Here is a 17,638-nt window from a genome sequence, read left to right as displayed (position 1 = left end):
CCTTGCAAATAGCTTTGTTCCTTTCTGTTCCTCCCAGGCAGTAGGAAAAGGTGGGAACTATTGTTTCACACTGTGCAGTCGGCTGTTCAGCTGGCTCCTCACACAGCTCCCAGGGCAGCCAGAAATCCTTCAGCTCAAAGCATTCCAGTGACGCAACAGCAGTTCCAGCCAAGCTACAGCAGTGGACAAGATTTCAACATTTGACCAGATTCAACCCTCCTGCTCCACCTGCGCTAATCTCAGCAGATGATGCCATGGTTTATGTTAGTGTGCCTTGAAACACCCTGAGCAGTTGGATTCCTCATACTCAGCTGCCAACAAGGCTTGAAGGTGTTTCCAGAGGTCATCTCCTCTCCGAAGGTGCCAGATGTGATCCACCTAAACTTGGGAGTGGGAGAAGTAGCCACCACGCAGACGAGGTTGTAAGATTCTGCCAGGCTGGCATCCAGATCATCAGCTGGAAGCTTTGATCTCACAGCAGCAAAGCCCAGCAACATGGGGGAAATGCCATGTGTGCCCAGACACAGACTGAGCTCACAACTGATGCCATCACAGCTGACATGTGCAGGACTGCTGACTTTAACAAAGGCCAAGAAAATAGCCTGTAAATGGAACATTTAAACCAGCACTTACGTGTCTGAAGAGGACCCAGCAGAGATGGTTAGGTAGTTGATGCCACTTGTTTGTATGGATGTGTCCCTGTTGCCTGGCTAATGGAAACAAGCACTGGGCACTTTAAACCACTGAAAAGCAGCAAAGCTTGCACCTTTCTGGTTTGTGTTTGATGTGTAAGAAGGATTGTGCATGCACACAGGGTTGAAAACAATTACATAGATGTAATTATTTTTTTTTTTAATACTCACCCTGAGAAAGCCCCTGAAATACGTAGCTGCAATCACCAAGACTGCATTGCAGAAAACAAGAAAAAAAGTTACCAGTTGGTCTGCAAGTATCACAAAGCATCAGGAAAGACTAGTAGAGTTAAGGAACATCTGCATTTTATATCCCACATAAATTAAAAAAGCCTGTCATCAAAACCACATAGTGCTATGACCCAGTTGCAAATTAACAAAATCTTATCAAAATTTGAAAGAACAAGACACTGATGTGGAAAGAAATTTACTACAGATGATATTTTGACAAGAATTTAGGGAAGACACTGAAAAGAAACCACCTCTTTCCAGTAAATAAAAGACCCCCCAAAAAAAGCCATTTTTTAGACATCTTCACCCCAATTTCTTGGGAACAAAACAAACAACAACAACAAAAAAAAACCCAACCAAACCCTTTCAAATAAAATCAAACTATATCAGGATTTTAAAGTCTAAAGATCGCAGTGTAGTTTGTTAATGTAGCACAGGGGGAACCTACATTTGGCTCTGGGACAAAGATTATAATTAAAAAAAAAAAAAAAAACCCATCAAATTGTGTAGTAAAAACCTGCTAATTTGTAGCCAACTGGTTACTGAGTTAGAATGAATGTGACTACATCATATCAGAGTCCTGTGAGAGTTTATTTCTAAGCTTGGCCTATAAATTAGGAACCAAAGGTACTGAAATGACAGGGATTGGTGTCATACATAACCTTCTTATGAGAAATGAAGCATTTTCTGTGGCACTCAGATAGCCCCAACCTGATCGATACAATATAGATTTTGGAATGAATTGGCTGATGAAATTCAGTTCCCACAGCCCTAACTCACCCAGTCTGAATGCCCAACAAGTCCTAGGTAAGACATAACAGGGTTACTAATGCCCACTGTTATTCGTTGTGCTTCATAACCCCACACACTGAGTATGTTCACAAGTGTCTTCTCTTTTTGGGTCTCTAAACCCCTTCCACCATCCAGACTCCCAGCCAGAAGCACTGCTGAGCACCCATCTGTAGGAGCCATCCACCCACCTCCAGCCCCGGTGGCTAGGTGAGCTGGAAGCTGCCCACGGGCTGTGCTGGGTGCCTCATCTCACCCACTCTCCTGCCTGCCAGCCACATCGAGGAGGGGAAGCCCAGACAGAGTCATTTCTCTGTCTAGCAGGAAACGCACGCAAATGCAAGAGCTTGAGAGCACCGCTCAGGAAACCCCCAGCCCAGCAGCCTCCCAGGGACCTCAGCCAGCCCCTGGCCCTTCAGTTGTGCCACCAGTGCTGCTAAGTCTCCACACTAAGGGTACGCACAGCCTGGCACTGCAAGTGGGGTGTGCAGCCACATGCAGCAGCTGGAAAACCCTGGAAATGGAAAGTCCCAGGGGGAGAAAAATTAAAATCCAACCCACATCTGGAGAACAGGTCATCTCACACCATGTAAGGACAAAGAACAAACCTGCCTTTCCCCCTGATTTTGGCTTGCTCTATGCCAGACTAATAGCATCATGTCCACGTAGGACCTTGGCACTGCTCTCCAGACAGGCACAGGTTTGTACAACAGCACTTCCAAAATGAGAAGTAGGTCTCAAAACCAGGAATCCTTTACCCACCTCAGCAGTAGAGCAATTCAGCTGTTTCCACTCAGGTACTTAGATTCACCTCTTGGAGGCTGCCCTCAGCATTAATTATATCACCACAGCAAGGGCAGGACACACAGAGCTGAACGTGACCTTGAGCCAGGTTCCCAGCTAGTCAGTTTGAAGTCCCAACAGCAATGCCAATTATATTAGAACACCAGTAGATTGTACTTCTCCCCAAGTTCTCAGGTCCTTCTTTTCAGGGCTGCTTTCCCTCCTTTAATAGCTTGGTCTCACTTAACTTTTTAAGCCCTTGATGGTGCTAATAGAACCAGCCTGACCAGGCACCTTAGCTGTACCTCTTGGCTGGGCTGCCAGCCCCCTATCAGTTGTGGCCACTGGTCATGGAAGAAGGCAGCCACACACAAGTGGGGTTTTAGCTGCTTTCCCGACCTCCCTACAGCCTTGGATTGGAGCAGATTTGGGGAAGCCAAAACCCTGGGTGTAGTCTCATTGACTACACTGTGTGTCAGTGTCTCTGGACAAGGGAAAGGATAAGAACCATGTTTAGATGAAGTTTGAGGCACAGTGACTTCTAACTACACTAGACAGTCACATACCACGGCTTTTTTCTCCTTCCCCATTGCACTGTGACTTGTCTTTGGAGCTGGGCAGCTGGCTTCCTGGGACTGCACTTAAACCCCATTTCCAAATGATTCTCAGTGCCCTTTCTGCTGCCTCCTGCTCCAAGCAGAGGTAAAAGACCCAGGTGGGTAACGGGGCAAACAAGACTTGCTTGTGTCTGATCTGGATGTAGTGTTCTTTTTTCAGAGTAATGGCATAACACATCCTTGTGGCCCTGCTAGTCTGATATGGGGGTGACTAATGCAGGGTAGTCCCTAAGCCTGAGTACAGCCAGCACCTTCGGAAGCACTGATTACAAAAGAAAGGCAAAAGCTTTGAGACAAGGGGATTACCCAAGACACATCTAATCTGGAGCTCTGGGTCTGTTCATCATGTGATAACTGGGTATACTGTATCCCCTGGGTATTGCATCTTGCTGGGTATATGACGTGTGGCTCATGTGCTGTGTCCCTGCATGAGTTGGCCATGTCCACCCCTTGGCTGTGGGGACCCATCTGCAAATGATGTACAGAACCCCACATGCTGTGTTGGGTTACACACTGCCATGACTTACATCTTCTCTGTACACTTTGTAACGTTTGGGCTGTTGGTGGCCCATGTTCTGGCATTTTGGGAGCCCAAAGGGCTTGTCCACATCTCCCCATGCCTGCTCTGTGCAGCACACAATGACCATTGTTTGCCTTTGGGGCGGGCGAGCTGCCTCTGGCTTGGGAGGAACAAAGCCTGGAGCCAGTTCCTGCAAACACAAAACATGCCTTTTTATCACTTCATGACAAATTGGTTTGTCAGCACCAGGAAGTGATGCTACTGCTGTCCTCACTGAGGGGAAACTCCTTGTGGTTTCCATGGGGATGCATGCAACTGTAGAACTACAGGTTTATATAACCTGAAAGCCGTACACATGCCTGCTGTGTGACAAGTTTCTAGGGATCAGGCACAAGGGGCAGGGTCTTGGCTAAGCCCTGCTACTGCTGGGGGGAGAGACAGCTTGTGTGGGAACTGGGAAAAACGGGACTTCAAAGTTGTAAACCAGGGTGGACTGTGTGCCTTGATATCCTAAACAAACAAAACAGCAAGGAAGGGAAAATAAAGGAGGGGGAAGGGAAAATGCCTCCCTAACACATCCACAGTGAACAAAGTCAAGTTCAGCTGTGTCACAAAGGCATCCTCTGGCTCCACCATGCATGGGCTCTGGCACTGCCCATCTCAGCCCCTCATGCCTATTTGCCTGGCTCATACCTCCTCCTCTGCCCCCTACCTCACCAGCTGCCCTGTTTCTTTCCCCCTGCTCCCAGAGAACCCCCCAGCTGAGCCCACCTGTCTCCCCAAAATTGGCACTGAGGTGACTGATCTGTTTGCACTGTTGTTCTTGCCCCCTTATCCTCCCTTTGTTTGGAACAGAAGCAGTCTGGGACCTGAGTGCGACCCTGTCCACAGAGAGCTTGCAGGAGACTAAGGGCTCTCTGAAACTGTCATTATGGGTGACAGCAGAAGGCTCACAATAGAAACTTGGGAAAGGACATCAGATGTCCACAGAGCTGGAAGTACATGTTGGTGCTGAAGCCCTGCTGTTCCTGGCTGGCTTTTCCACAGCAGGCTTTGTGCTGAAGCAGCTCTCTTTTGCACCCCTGTCAGGTGCCTGCTTAGGTTATAAAAGCTGATCAGCTGCCAGGTAATGAGTTTTATTGTTCCAAGAACACATAAACAAGCTCCCCTGGCTGACGGGGAGCGGATTTCTGTTTGAATTGCGATTAACAGGCAGGATTTTTTTTTTTTTATCAGTTGCACAGCCAGGGCTGCCAAGGTTGTATTTTTCCACTGAACAAACTTGGCTTTGCATTGAAGGTAAGTTTGTTCCACTGTTAACTGCAGGTGTAAAAATGCAGAAACAGCCTTGAATGCTTTACAGGGAGAGCGGTGGTAGGTGCAGTCCCACAGAGCAGCGCAACCTGCCAAATGACTTTCTATGGACAAAGAGGTTTTGCAGGATTTGCAGCATAGGACAGACTTCAAGGAGGAATATTCACTTTGAGGTTCATGCACGCTTTAAGACAATAGGGGTTTCTAACTTCGTTTCTTAATGCCCAAGAATCTCTCCTCCTTTTCGCTTTCTTTTTTATCCCTTGGTGTCAGGTTGAAGCTTGGCAATGGCTGATGCATAGTGCTGACGACAGAGCTACGTCGGAGGGGTAGTGCACGTGGAAGAATCTCAGACACAGCAGTGCATCATCCCATACTTCAAGGGCACCTTCTCCCAGGAGAAGAGTCCTGGATTCTAGCACCATTAATACTCAAGGTAACTTGCAGGATTTCAGCAGGAGTTTGTGATGTTTTACTTGTCTCCGATAACATGACAAGAGCACAGCTGCTTTATGTTTAAGAAAACCTACATCTGTAAGCTTAGGATCATAACTATTAAAATGCTTTGATTTTACACAGAGCCATAGCCTGCTCTATATGCCCAAGCAAAACCATTTTTGACAGGGCAAGAGTAGGACCCAACTCAGAGATGCAGCAGCTTCCTTTTGCTGTGGATGAGGACAGTCAATGTCCTAATGCTTCCCCAGCACCCATCTCCCTGTCACCAGTGCTCTAGCCCTGCCTAGGAAAGAAGCTTCCAGCTGCATCTCTTCCACAAAGCATTAACCCTGCACTGTTTGTCACCCATCACCCTCAAGCCCACAGTTCCTATGAACAAATTGCTAGGAGTGCTGCTCTGTGAGACCTCCCCTGCCTGCCTTTTGACATGCCTCAGAAAACTCTTTTCACCGCAAGTGAAATCCCAGACAAAAGTCACACTAGCGAGAATCTACAGCAGGAAATAATGTATTTAGGTCTGCCTAAGAAAACAAGTGACTTGTTGGCTACCTGGTCCCTTGTTATTCCCTATTTGTTTAAAAAGATGGCCCAGCAAGCCAAATACTTCACTCCAGGCATCAGAAGCAGTTTGAGTGGCAAACAGGAATCAAAGGAGTGAGACAGAAAAGCACCTTGGCACAAACTCACAAGGCATTATAAATCTGTTACCAATGGGTTAATTTTTAGACTTAAACTTTGAAGCATTAAGCATGCATAAGGAAGTTTCTTCCTCCTTCCTAGCAGGAAGATGTGTCATTTAAGTTAGTCCTGTGCCCACATATCTGCTGGTTCAAACTGTTACAGCTCTGCAGCCAAAGCCACCTTACAGAGCTCCTAAGACTTGTCTCTCTGCCATTGCATATAATTATATGGGGACAAAGAAAACATCACACGCAGTAGTTTCTAGTCAGTTATGTTGTTTAAACCCATCGTCCTATCCAGTTCAGTCCAGACCTCACATCTGCAGAGCTGGAAACTCAAGATTTCTTACTTCTCTCCACCTGGGAGCTTCCATGTGAGTTTTGAGTTTGGGGACCACAGGATTCAAGACTTGAAAGAATGTATGATCCAGCTCAATAGAAATACCATAATTTATTCTGTTTGTATAAAAAAAGTTATGTAACAAAACTATGTCTTCATAAGAAGAAATATATTATTTCACATAAATAAATCAAACATACAACCCTTGGCAACTCAAAAAAAGAAAAAGCACTCGCCTGGTGCTTTCACGTCAGTGCTTGGGAAACAAGAGCAGACAGATATGTACACACATGGGATTACAGTACCAAAAAATACTGAGGTATTTGGTTTCTCTAGAAATGAAACTTTAGGTTTGTGAAGGCAAAACCCCCAATGCACTAATGTAAAAATAAATAAATAGGACTGTCATATAAAAGGGGACAGCATCAGTGTTGCTCAAAGTGTCCAGGGATGGGAATACTGGTGAGCATGCTACTAAACATGGAGCAGGCTTAGGACACACAAGGAGGAGCCGCTCAGGAAGAGACAGTGTCTTTTGATCTCTGGGTAGACATCCAGATATTGGCTTGAAAAGTCAATACGCCTAGTGCATCACGTGAACTTCTCTCCATTTATGACATTGTTCGGGAATGGTTCCCCACAAAACAAGTGACTGATGACACTGTCCCTGTAGTTATTGCACTTCTGAGACAGTAAGTCTGAGTTCTGGTAATATTTCACCCACTTTTCAGCAGCTTGGGGAAGTGGTAATGGGGCTCTGAAGATAGCTTAAAGCACTGGATGAGGTGTGAACAGGGATGGAGACTGGAAAGTTAAAGACAGTGGTGGTCGATGCTCCTCTGTCCAGTACTGACATAGCAGGGCTACCAGCTTCTGCTGAGCAGTTGGGGGCAAGGACCTGTGACTCAAACTGAAGTAGCTGCCCCATGAAGCTGAAGTTTGGGGAGATGATGCTTCTTCTTTGTTTCACAAACTCAAAGGCTTCATCCAGTTTGACTCTGTTGGTCCTCATAAGATAAGCAAGGCAGATGGTTGCTGAACGGGAAATGCCAGCCTGGCAGTGCACAAACACCCTTCCTCCATCATTTTTAACAGAGTCTGAAATAATTAAAATACACAGTTAGCAAACAAGTCCCACTGCTTCCAGAGGTGGGAAAGCACAGGCTGCTGTTTTACAGTTCTTTAATCCATCCCCTTCCTTAGCCTAATAGGTACACCCCGTGCTTTTGAGACAAAGGGAGCCTTTGTCCTGAGGGAACCAGCGGTCTGGCTATTCTCATTCTGGGCTCCAATTCCAATTATACTAATAGCTCCTCCAGGTCACTTCAGCAGTCTTGCAAGATTACTTTAATATTGATCTGCTTAAATTCTCTAGCTCTTTTCTGCAAGACCAATGTCTCTTGATTCAAGATTTCAAACAGCTTTATGAAGCTGAGATTATTCCTCCGAGTAGAATAAAAATTAATGGAAACATTCCCCACATGTATCTGCCCTACAGAATTAAATTCTCCAGTTTCAAATGTAGGTTTTACTGAAGAAAGCACTGTCCAAAATTCCCTGTTCCCAGGGTACATTACCCCAGGAAAAGCACAGACTACAAAGAGCTCATTTACCTATGAAATCGATTGCCTCGTTAAACCAGGAGCTGATATCTGCCTTGTGGTTGTCCTCTACGGGGATACTCTTATACTGGTAGTGTCCTTCAAAGTGGTTCGGGCAGTTCGCCGAGACGTTGATTAACGCTGTGATCCCCAAAGCATCCAGCATATCTTTTCGGGAGGCATGATAAGCGCTGCCCAAGTAGAGGAACGGCAGGATTTCCACCGGCCCACCCTAGAAGAGGAAGGACAGACAGACGGTTAACTTTGCCCGGCGGCTTTCACACAGCCTCCCCTCCTGACGCCGCACCAAAGCGGCAGGCTGCCCGGGCTGTACGCACTGTCTGGCACCACACACGTTCACCCTCCGCCCCAGCCCCTTTCCGCTCACCTGGTCGTAAAGCGGGGTGCCGCAGGAGCTGCAACCCGAGTCGGCGCTGCCTGGCGCGCTGCTGGCGCTTAAGGGCAGGCTGAGGCCGGTGGGAGCGGCTGGCTTGGTGCAGAGCTCGGAGCAGACGGACGAGAAAGCTTCGTAACCTCCTGCAGGGGCAGAGAGGAGAGAGAGGGGCCGGGTCAGCAAAGCGCGGCCACGGGGGACGAGCAGAGCCACTCGGGCAGCACTGCCGAGCCGGCTGTGGCCCCCTTCCCTTCCCCTCCAGCGGCGGCCGGAGCGGTCCCGGGGCCACTCACCCTTGAGAAAGCAGATGCGGGCGCCGCGGGCCTCCCTGCAAAGGGTGCCGAGGGCCAGCAGCAGCGTGCTGTCGCGCTTGGGCAGCTCCAGGTCGGCGCTGCGCTCGTCCAGTAGCACTACGGTGTGGACCAACCCCTGGCGCAGGCGGGCGCGGAGCTCCTCGTTGGGAACGACGTGCTCCAACGCCAGGGCACCCTTGGCGCGGCGGCGGACGATGGTGCTGAGGCGGACGTTACAGGAGCCGCGGATGTGCGCGGCGTTGAAGGAAAAAAAGGAGCGGCAGTCGAGGACGAGGCACTGCGCGGCGCGTTCCTGCAGCAGCCCTCGCAGCGCCTCGCACTCCAGCGCGCACACCCGCAGATTCACCATGGCGGCTCCGGCCAAGGGAAGGAAGGCAGGAGAGAAGATGAGAAGGGCGCGGTAGGTGTCGGAGGTGCAAGTGACCCTTGGAAGTACAGCACCGCACAACCTAATCCGGCCCCGTACGGCCGCGCCCGCCTTATATAGGCCCGCGCGCCGGGCCGGCGTTTTCTCAATGGGGCCGCGTCACGTGGTCCGTCCGCGAATACGTCACCTGGCCGCGCGCCAGCACGGGCGCGCCCAGCTCGGTCGGCATGACGTCATGTGCCGCGGGAGCGCGCCTGCGCTCCCGTGCCGACAGCAAGACAACGAGACGAGGAGACAACGGGACAACGGGACAAGGAGACAACAGGCTCTGGGACAGCGGGCACACGCGCCCCGCCCCGGCACAGGCACACAGCATCAGCACATGTCCATGCGCTCGGTACTGCACACACAGGTCAGCGCGTATCACATCCATCAGCTGGCGTGGACACAGCAGTCGCCCCTACATACATACACACAGACACAGACACAGACACACACACACACACACACAGGTATGTTCACATATAAACACCTACAGGTGAGGATACGTACACACTTGCCTGCACACATGCTTGTACATACATTGCACATGCATCCCCATGTAAATACCTACATGTGTGTGCACATCCATGAATACATGTACACATTCATACATACCCATACACGTTTGTGTACACATAACAGAAGTACACCCATACACAGACAATACCCCTACAAACACATTATCACACCACCACTCACACAGACACATCCGCTCCCACTCCTCCACTGTGCCCACTACCCCTGTAACAGGTGCTGTGGGCTTGGGCCACCTCACTGTTAGCTGTCTTTGTCCCCTGTCCTCAGCTGGGGCACCCTATGTTCGTTTTCCCCCCAGTACTGTCCGCTCTCCCTTTTCCCACAGGACTCAGAAGAAAGCTGCTGAGCAACAGTGTGGGGGGATGTGAAGCCTTGGGTGTGGGTGTGCTTATTCTGCTTAAAGATGTGTCTACACATACATATATTTTGCATTCATGCATAAACATATATACATGTACAGGCTTCTACACATAAATATATATGTGTATATATATATATATTTGTAATATAAACACACGTTTGAGAGCTGTTCCCATCATGATTTATGTGTAAGGAAGAAAATGTACATCTACACCCCATGCAAAGTTCGTTATCCTCACTGAGAACACCCCCAGAAGTTTGGGCTGCCCAGTAACTGGCAGTGGAGTAGCAGGAGCTCTCTTTTCCACATGCACACCGCCCCCACCCCCCCCACCCACCCAGTAATGCATCAGCGCTTCCCAAAAGTTTTATTTTCCCCGTGGGTCACCAGCTTCCATCAAGACACTCGGGTGTTTCTTAGTCAGGGCTTCCAGTCAGCGCCGTTTCTACTTCCCCTGCCTTCCCACAATGCCTCCCCAGTCCCACCAGCTCCTGACTGCTTGATGCCCTTCAACACCTCTAGTTCCCCTGCACCTCTTTCCATTTTGGCTCTTTTCTTCCAGCCTTTTCTTGTAAATTTTTCTTCCCCCTCCACACTTCCAGCCCCAGCTGTGCTGCTCCTTCCTCACCCCTTTCAGCAGTTTTCTGTTTTCACTTCCATTCTTCAGCTGCTCCTTTTAGGGAAGACCTCTTCATCTACCATCTCATACCAGGGCACCTCTCCAACCATCCTACCTCACCAGCCTCATGGGCTGCCAACCATCACTCCCTCTCAAACTTTCCTCCTTCTCCCCATGTTCCCAGTCTTTAACCATCCCAGAACTTCTTCTCAGACCAGCCAGAATCTGTATCTGGCTGAGATCTCCAGGACTTTCCAGGCTCCCATGGATACCTGGGAGGAGGGAGAATGGTGAAGGGCACAGGTGGGCGAGTGCCAGCTCTGGCTTACCCACTTATCTCAGGATTGGCTCTGCTCTGCTGAGCAGTGGGGTTTTTGCCAGAACTGCAGCCTCAAAGCAAATTTGTTTTTTCAACACATCCTTTTGAAATAAACACGATTGCACTTTTAGTTCAATTTATTTATTGTTGTTCTTTTAACAGTGGGCTGGAAACAGATTGCAAGAGAAACACTCATACACTTCAGTGATGGGAAATGACTCCACTCGACCACACCATCATCCACTCTGTTACTGGGACCCCACAGATGTCCACAGTGGATCGCTGGGTGTGATCACAGGGCCTGTCACTTGGGTAGGTGACACATGTCCCTCCACACCAAAAATGTGTGGGAGGCAGGCAGGGAACATTGGCCACACTGCAGGTGGCAGTGGACCTGCCTGTCCTCTGAGCCAACTCCTCATGAGTCTTGATTATCACTGCGACACTACCGTGCCATGGCCAAGCTTTGGTGACCTTGAACATCATCTGCCAAACACTGACCCACACAGATCTTTCTAAGGAGATGAAGAGCAGGAATTATCAATGGTCAATTGCCTGCCACATTTTTGCATCAGAAACCAGTAGAGCAGATGGCCACAAGACAAGACTTTATCCATCATATTTTCCTAGAGGAAAATGTCCTCCTTTCAATATGGACCTCAGACATTAACCTTTCTGTAGCTTTATACCCAGGAATATCTTCATTTTACTCCTTTGGAGTGAGACGTGGGAGTGATTTAAGCCATCAGCAGGCTGGAGCACAAGAGAGGCAAGGACTGCTCTGCCACAGAGAAGCCCTGCTGGGTTGGGAGCTGGGAATGTCCTTCTCCCAGGCGACTTTATCAGGATGTTCAGCTTCTCCAACCAGCTCAAGGCCTTGTGCATTCCAGGAGCAGGACCACGGACTGGAAGGCTTCAGGTGAACACTTTAATGGAAAGCAGTCCTTTTAATAGTGCTGTGCCACTGGTGCCTTGTTGCTGAGAGTAGCCAGCCTGGCTCACAGGCGCAACGATCCCTATGCTACTGACAGTCTTTTCTCTTGTCCCGAACTCTTAGTGTCCCACACAGAAAACAAAGCTAAAAGACTTTATTCCTTCAGTCTGGCAACCTCATTTTTGCCAAGCATACAGAAAAGGCTGTGTCTGACACCTGCACAGCTAAGGCAGCATGTGCTCTCAATGAGCTTTTCAGTCACAATGTTACCCAGCAGCACACAAGTATTAAATATGGGCTAGACACCATGGGACAGATCCCTTGGCTGCTCTGAGACAGTGCAGGGAAGACATTCATCTGAGGCCTTTGTACAATGGGGATTTGCCACCACAGCAATAATTGCTCTTCAATGGACTTATGTAATTATGAGACTTTTGAGGTTGGCCTTGTTTACACCCAGCACAAATCAGGAAGAAAGAAATTCATCAAATGTGGCAGTGTGTACTTAATCATTTATAATCCTGGACTAGCTATTTCCTTGCTTTACTTTATTTTTGTTTTGCTTTCTTAAATAAACCTGCCATAAGAATGAAAGAAAGGAAAATACAAAACAGGGCTGAAGTGGCTTTTAGGAACTCACTCTGACCTGAATGACTTTCTTAAGGGTTAGATTTCCTGACTTAACAAAAGCCAGGAACTACAAAATTAACCCCTTCCTCCAAAACAATCTGTGTTTGCACTTGGGCCACAATGTCATTGTAAGGGTAATAATAGAAACAAGAACATGAAGTGTGGGGGTGGAAAGGCTGCTTTAATTCAAGCAGATGGGACACACCAGCATATGGGTCCCTTTTACCTCTGGGTTTTAACAGTTCCCATGTTGCTCTGCCAAAATATGTACAAATCCATAATGACATGCCCCATGAGTGTGAAGCCTCACACATGGCATCAGGGATTTCTTGGGAAAATGACTCCACGGCAGTTTCATCATGTCATAGCTGAGCAGGTTGTCTTTGTCTCAGTGGGACTGGACTTCTGGCTTTCTTCAGAGGCTGCAGGTCTCTCAGTGTGACCTGGTTGATGTTTATCTCGGAGGGTAGCAGAGTGCTGCAGACAGCTTCTGCATTGACTGACACCAATGCCAATTTGTTAGCAGCTTGGTAACAAGCATAGATAATCCCTGGCCTGGAACTAGCCCATTGCACAAACAGTTATCCAGTAATACCAGTTATTCAGGCTTTTTAACTAGTCACTTATGGCCAAAATCAGCCCTGAACTTTTCCAGCAAAGCTAGAATTACAGCACCATTGGACCTGACCTGAGCCTGAGTCTCGCTGCCCTCAGTGCAAGTTTTGTCTGAGATAGAAAGCTTCAAGCCTCAACACTTGAGACACGGAAGAAAAATGCATGTGGGAACATTTGGAAACCGTGCTGGATGCATTTCTTCAGCATGTGTAACTTTTTCTCCGAATTCAGTTTCACAACCCAGCATTTCCTTTTGTAAATATTTGGACAGATTTTACAGAGACACAGATTCACAAGAAACAGAAGAGAAAGGAAAGATGGGAAAGAGAGAGAAACAAAAGAAAAAAAAAAAGAAAAAAGAAGGAAGGAAGGAAAGAAACAAAGAGAAAGAAATACATGAAGGAAGGAGACACAGGAATTCAGTGATGAAAGGTTACAATACACAGAATAAAAACAATATAGAATTCCTGATGACTCATACTACATTGAAAACATTTTGGTTTTAAATCCTGAGATTTAACCCTTTTGCCAGGGTTTAGTTGAGCTCAGAGTGCTTTAGGTTCTTCATGTTGGAGTTAATAAGGTAGAGGAATGGGGAGGCAGAAGGCTCAGTCTCAACAGCATGAAAACCAGCTGCGGGCTGGGGTCTCACACCTGGAGAGACAGACTGAAAAACGTGGTACAGCCTTCTGTGAGTCACATCCAATGCCTAACTATTTCTTCCTGAGTGGAAAATATTTGGTGTAGCAGCTAGGGTATTTCAGCTCAAGACATCGTGGATACAGATGCACACTGAAGGATCAGGAAAGCCCCTTTCTCCCAGCTCTGCCTACGAAAATCTCAGCTCACTGCTTCCCTGCCCTCCCTGGTCTGCTTGTTGCCTCCTGCACCCTGGGCTGTGGACAGAGGTGGATGTAGAGAAGGCGCTGGCAGCACTACACCTGCATGGACCATAATGCTCCCTCTCTGGACTCCAGGCTTCTCATCATGGCCCTTTCTCTGCTCTGCTTTTAATGCAGAGACATAAGCTCTCTGTCACTTCATGATGCTGCAGGCAGCATGCCACACACTGACAGCTCCAAAATGTGACAGCCCCCAGAGCTAGCCCTGTGCTGCAGCTGGGGGCTTACACTCAGCTCTGCCTCTGCAGCTCAGTTACATGATCCGAGGTGCCCAGACAGTGCTCCTGGCACCATATGACCCCATCCATGTATGTATGCCTGTCACAGGGCCTGACATATGGCATCTCACGGCTGGAAACCCTAGACACTTTGAGAAGTCTGCAGTGTGGACAGTCATAATTTTGCAAGTGGCTCCATGTCTGCTTGAGCAGCTAATGCAAGTCAGGAGTTTTGCTTTCTCTTGCAGTGACTCACTGAGCTGCCTCAGGCAAGTTGCTTAGTGCTGCGTTTTAACATGATTACAGGCTTTAGACAGCCAGTCTGGGATGGCATGGATTTGATATTCAAAATCATTAAATACCTGCCTCCAAAGGAAAATCTCTGGGAATTAGTGGCACTGATACAGTTCACAGTGCTGGGATCAGCTTAGAAGGGCAAATGGTTTAGCCAATTTAATCTTACATTTAATTGCCTTTATTAATCTGCTATGAATCATGCCATGCACTAGGCATAAGGGTATTTATTCAATAAAATCACTGTATTTGTAAAGTTCCCCTATTTCAAGATGAAAGGTGTTAGGTATATAATAAAATACACTTGTGGAAAATAATTCTTCCTACTGCTTGGAAGTGCATTTTCTCAGTAAGATCCTCTAATGGCTAGCATGGAAAGGCTTCCGTGGGAGGAGGGTGAATTTGAATAGAAAACAAATGACGTAGGTCTCACCAAGAAGCAAGGAGAGGCGTGCTCTCCTGTCCAGAAACATGAGAGCTGGATTTATTGCCAGTCATGTGATGTCAGCGTTTTGTGGGTGCAGTGACTATGAGCTTTGCATTTCCAGAACCATCCACTCTCATAAAGATTGAGATAAGAGCTGCTGAGGCACTGCCATTTGCAGGTTGTTCTTCTGTTCTTATCTGTGGTATCTTTACAGGGATATTAAGGCTTCATAATTGCACATGGCACACAACAACCAACAGAAAGGCAGAGGGGATGATTTTGGGTGTGGGTTTACTCTGACTTGTGCCCATTATGATGGAGCAGAGCTGGGAGGGATACAGCTGGAGTGTGGTGTCTTGTTACCTGTTCTGAAGGAAGCACAAACCTGTTCTCCATTAGCTGTAGCTACATTTCTTCCCACCAACTTGTAGATGTGAGGGTCCTTACAGACCTTGTTTGACAGTGTAACCAGCTGCTGTAGGACCCTGTCAGGGAAAGACTTTCATGCTCAGAGTCCTCACAGACGCTAACTGCTTCCACCACAAGAATAACTTCAGGTGGATGTAGGCAGCTTGGAGTATCCTGGGCCAAAAGCTGCAGAGGTAATGGAAAGGTATTTCTGCCTCCTCGCAAAGCTCTGTGCTTAGCACAGGAATCAAGGACACAGAAGGTAGCTCTCCTGGTGTATTCACACTGTTTATCTGCATCACTTCTATCATCTGCCAGGTCTAAATTTGTCTCACTGTCTAATAGCATAGAAAGGGGTTATTTTCTGAAGGAACAGAAGAGGATGTAACAGCAAAAGCAACTGTAAACTGTCTGAAATAATGTGAGGTTTGTTATCAAAAATCACAATTCTCACATTCTTGGACTATAGAGTAACTCAGTGTAGAGACCCAAGAGTGGGACTTCATAAGAGGATGTAAAAAAAAAAAAAAGGAAAGAAACAAGGGAAGCAAAGCAGAAAGAAATTCCTGTGGATATTGCTTTGCACATGCTGCATCTGAGTCCCTTTGTTATTCCTCTACCTTTTTCCATGCTTTCTTGGTACGACCTTCCAAGGTCTTTATAGCCAATCTTAGTATTGAATTTGTAGCTGTTCAAAAATCCCCCCATATCAGTAACTACAGAACTGCTTATTCATTTTCTGCTATGTAGTTTATTAAAATATTTGCAATATGACATGATACCCTCATGTGATAGAGTGAGGTGATGTTTGTGTGTAACAGCGGTTAGTGAAAACACAGGATTAGTCATAGGAGAGAATAACACTTGACTGTTTTGAATCTGAAAACCTTTAGCCTGTGGAAAAAGCCAAACTTTGGCCCACTGTGTTGTTTTCAGAAGTATATGAGAACATACAGGGCAGAGTGAGTCACAGTGGAGTGTCCTCTGAGTGTCATCTTGAGTGGGACAGGACGTGACATCCAGGAGAAGGATCTAAAGACCCATTTCTTTGTCCATGTAATGCCTTGTCATGGCCACCCATGGCTTGCCCACATTGCTCACGCCCCACTTGATTTGATCAAACAGCGCTGAGCTGATCTCACTGCCTTGCTGTGAAACCTTCAGGTGAGTCTAGCAAGAGTTCGTGCTGTCCTTCTGTGCAGTGTTGGACAAACTGTTTCTTGATGGGGATGAATGAGGAGTGAAGTCATACAGCAGTGCTGGCTCAAATGAATTTGTCCAAACATGGGACGTTTTTCCTGGGGGTGGCCACACACATGGCCAGGCGCCCTGCGGCTCTTGGAGCCCGTTGCAAGCTGTGATTTCACCTCAGCTGCTGCACAAAATGCTGAGCTCTGTTTAGAGAGAGGCCCAGCCAAAGGGATACTCATATGAATACACTTGGAAAGTTTTGTGTTTTTTTACAGCTGCTGTGGTGTAAAAATCTCCCTTCCCAACAAAGGGAGAAGGCATCCCAGGAAAGCAGCAGGCTGAGGGGAGCCCTAGAATGGAAGGGGACGAAAGCTGGGGGACACTGTCCTTTGAGTGTGGCAGCCAGACAGGTCCATGATGGTCACAGCTTCCCATGGCCAGAGACCCTGACCTGGGCCAGCAGCCAGGGACCCCTGAGTCTGGTGAGGGGCTGCACTGGCAGCGACAGAGGGAAGGCAGAGATGCTCTCTGATTTTAAACCTGCTGCTGAGAAGCAGAGTGTCTCAGATGGAAAGTGAGGAGAAGAGTCTGTGTGTTTTCCCAAGGCCTGCCATAAAGACTTCCTTATGTTCTTATCTATCCTATGGCCATCTCTGAGAAGAGACAGGTCTTGCATGTAATCAGGTAAATCAATAACTAACCTTGCCCACCAGTTAATTGGTTGAGTCAGTCACAACCATACTAAATAAGAATTGAAAAACTAAATAAAATAAGGGACTTATTTTAAGCAAGCAAAAATAAAATCATTATACTGGAGCTGTATTTGAACACAGTCCCTCACTTGGAACACCCAGAATTTCAAAGACATGTGAAATGTGACCCAGGGGTTTGAATTCCTCACTTTGGGCTCTGACAATTTAATAATTCAAGGTATTTTTCCCTCTCTTTTTCTCTCTGTTCAGTTCAGCTTTAGGTCACATGCCAGACCCATCAGTGGGATGTCACATCAATCAGCCATCACTTTGCTTTTCTCAGCACCT

The 17,638-nt window shown here is 47.5% G+C and overlaps 1 protein-coding gene across 2 annotated transcripts; it reads right to left on the bottom strand.

Moving 5' to 3' along the window:
- Positions 1–6,529: 6,529 nt before the first annotated feature.
- On the bottom strand, positions 6,530–9,171 carry DUSP1 (dual specificity phosphatase 1). 2 transcript variants are annotated; one of them, XM_054388938.1, is made up of 4 exons: positions 8,714–9,171; positions 8,415–8,563; positions 8,039–8,258; positions 6,530–7,523 (listed from the first exon to the last, which is right to left on the bottom strand). In XM_054388938.1, the coding sequence occupies exons 1-4, from the start codon at positions 9,081–9,083 to the stop codon at positions 7,153–7,155; spliced, it is 1,110 nt and encodes a 369-aa protein (XP_054244913.1). In that variant the 5' UTR covers positions 9,084–9,171; the 3' UTR covers positions 6,530–7,152. The 2 variants fall into 2 exon arrangements, with proteins under 2 accessions (XP_054244913.1, XP_054244912.1); XM_054388937.1 differs by having other exon boundaries at positions 8,415–9,171.
- Between the last annotated feature and the right edge of the window lie 8,467 nt (positions 9,172–17,638).

This window comes from Indicator indicator, chromosome 18 (genome assembly GCF_027791375.1).
Source record: "Indicator indicator isolate 239-I01 chromosome 18, UM_Iind_1.1, whole genome shotgun sequence".
Lineage (NCBI taxonomy): Eukaryota > Metazoa > Chordata > Aves > Piciformes > Indicatoridae > Indicator > Indicator indicator.
The sequence above is the reverse complement of the archived record's forward strand: the minus strand, read 5'-3'. Positions and strand labels throughout refer to the sequence as shown.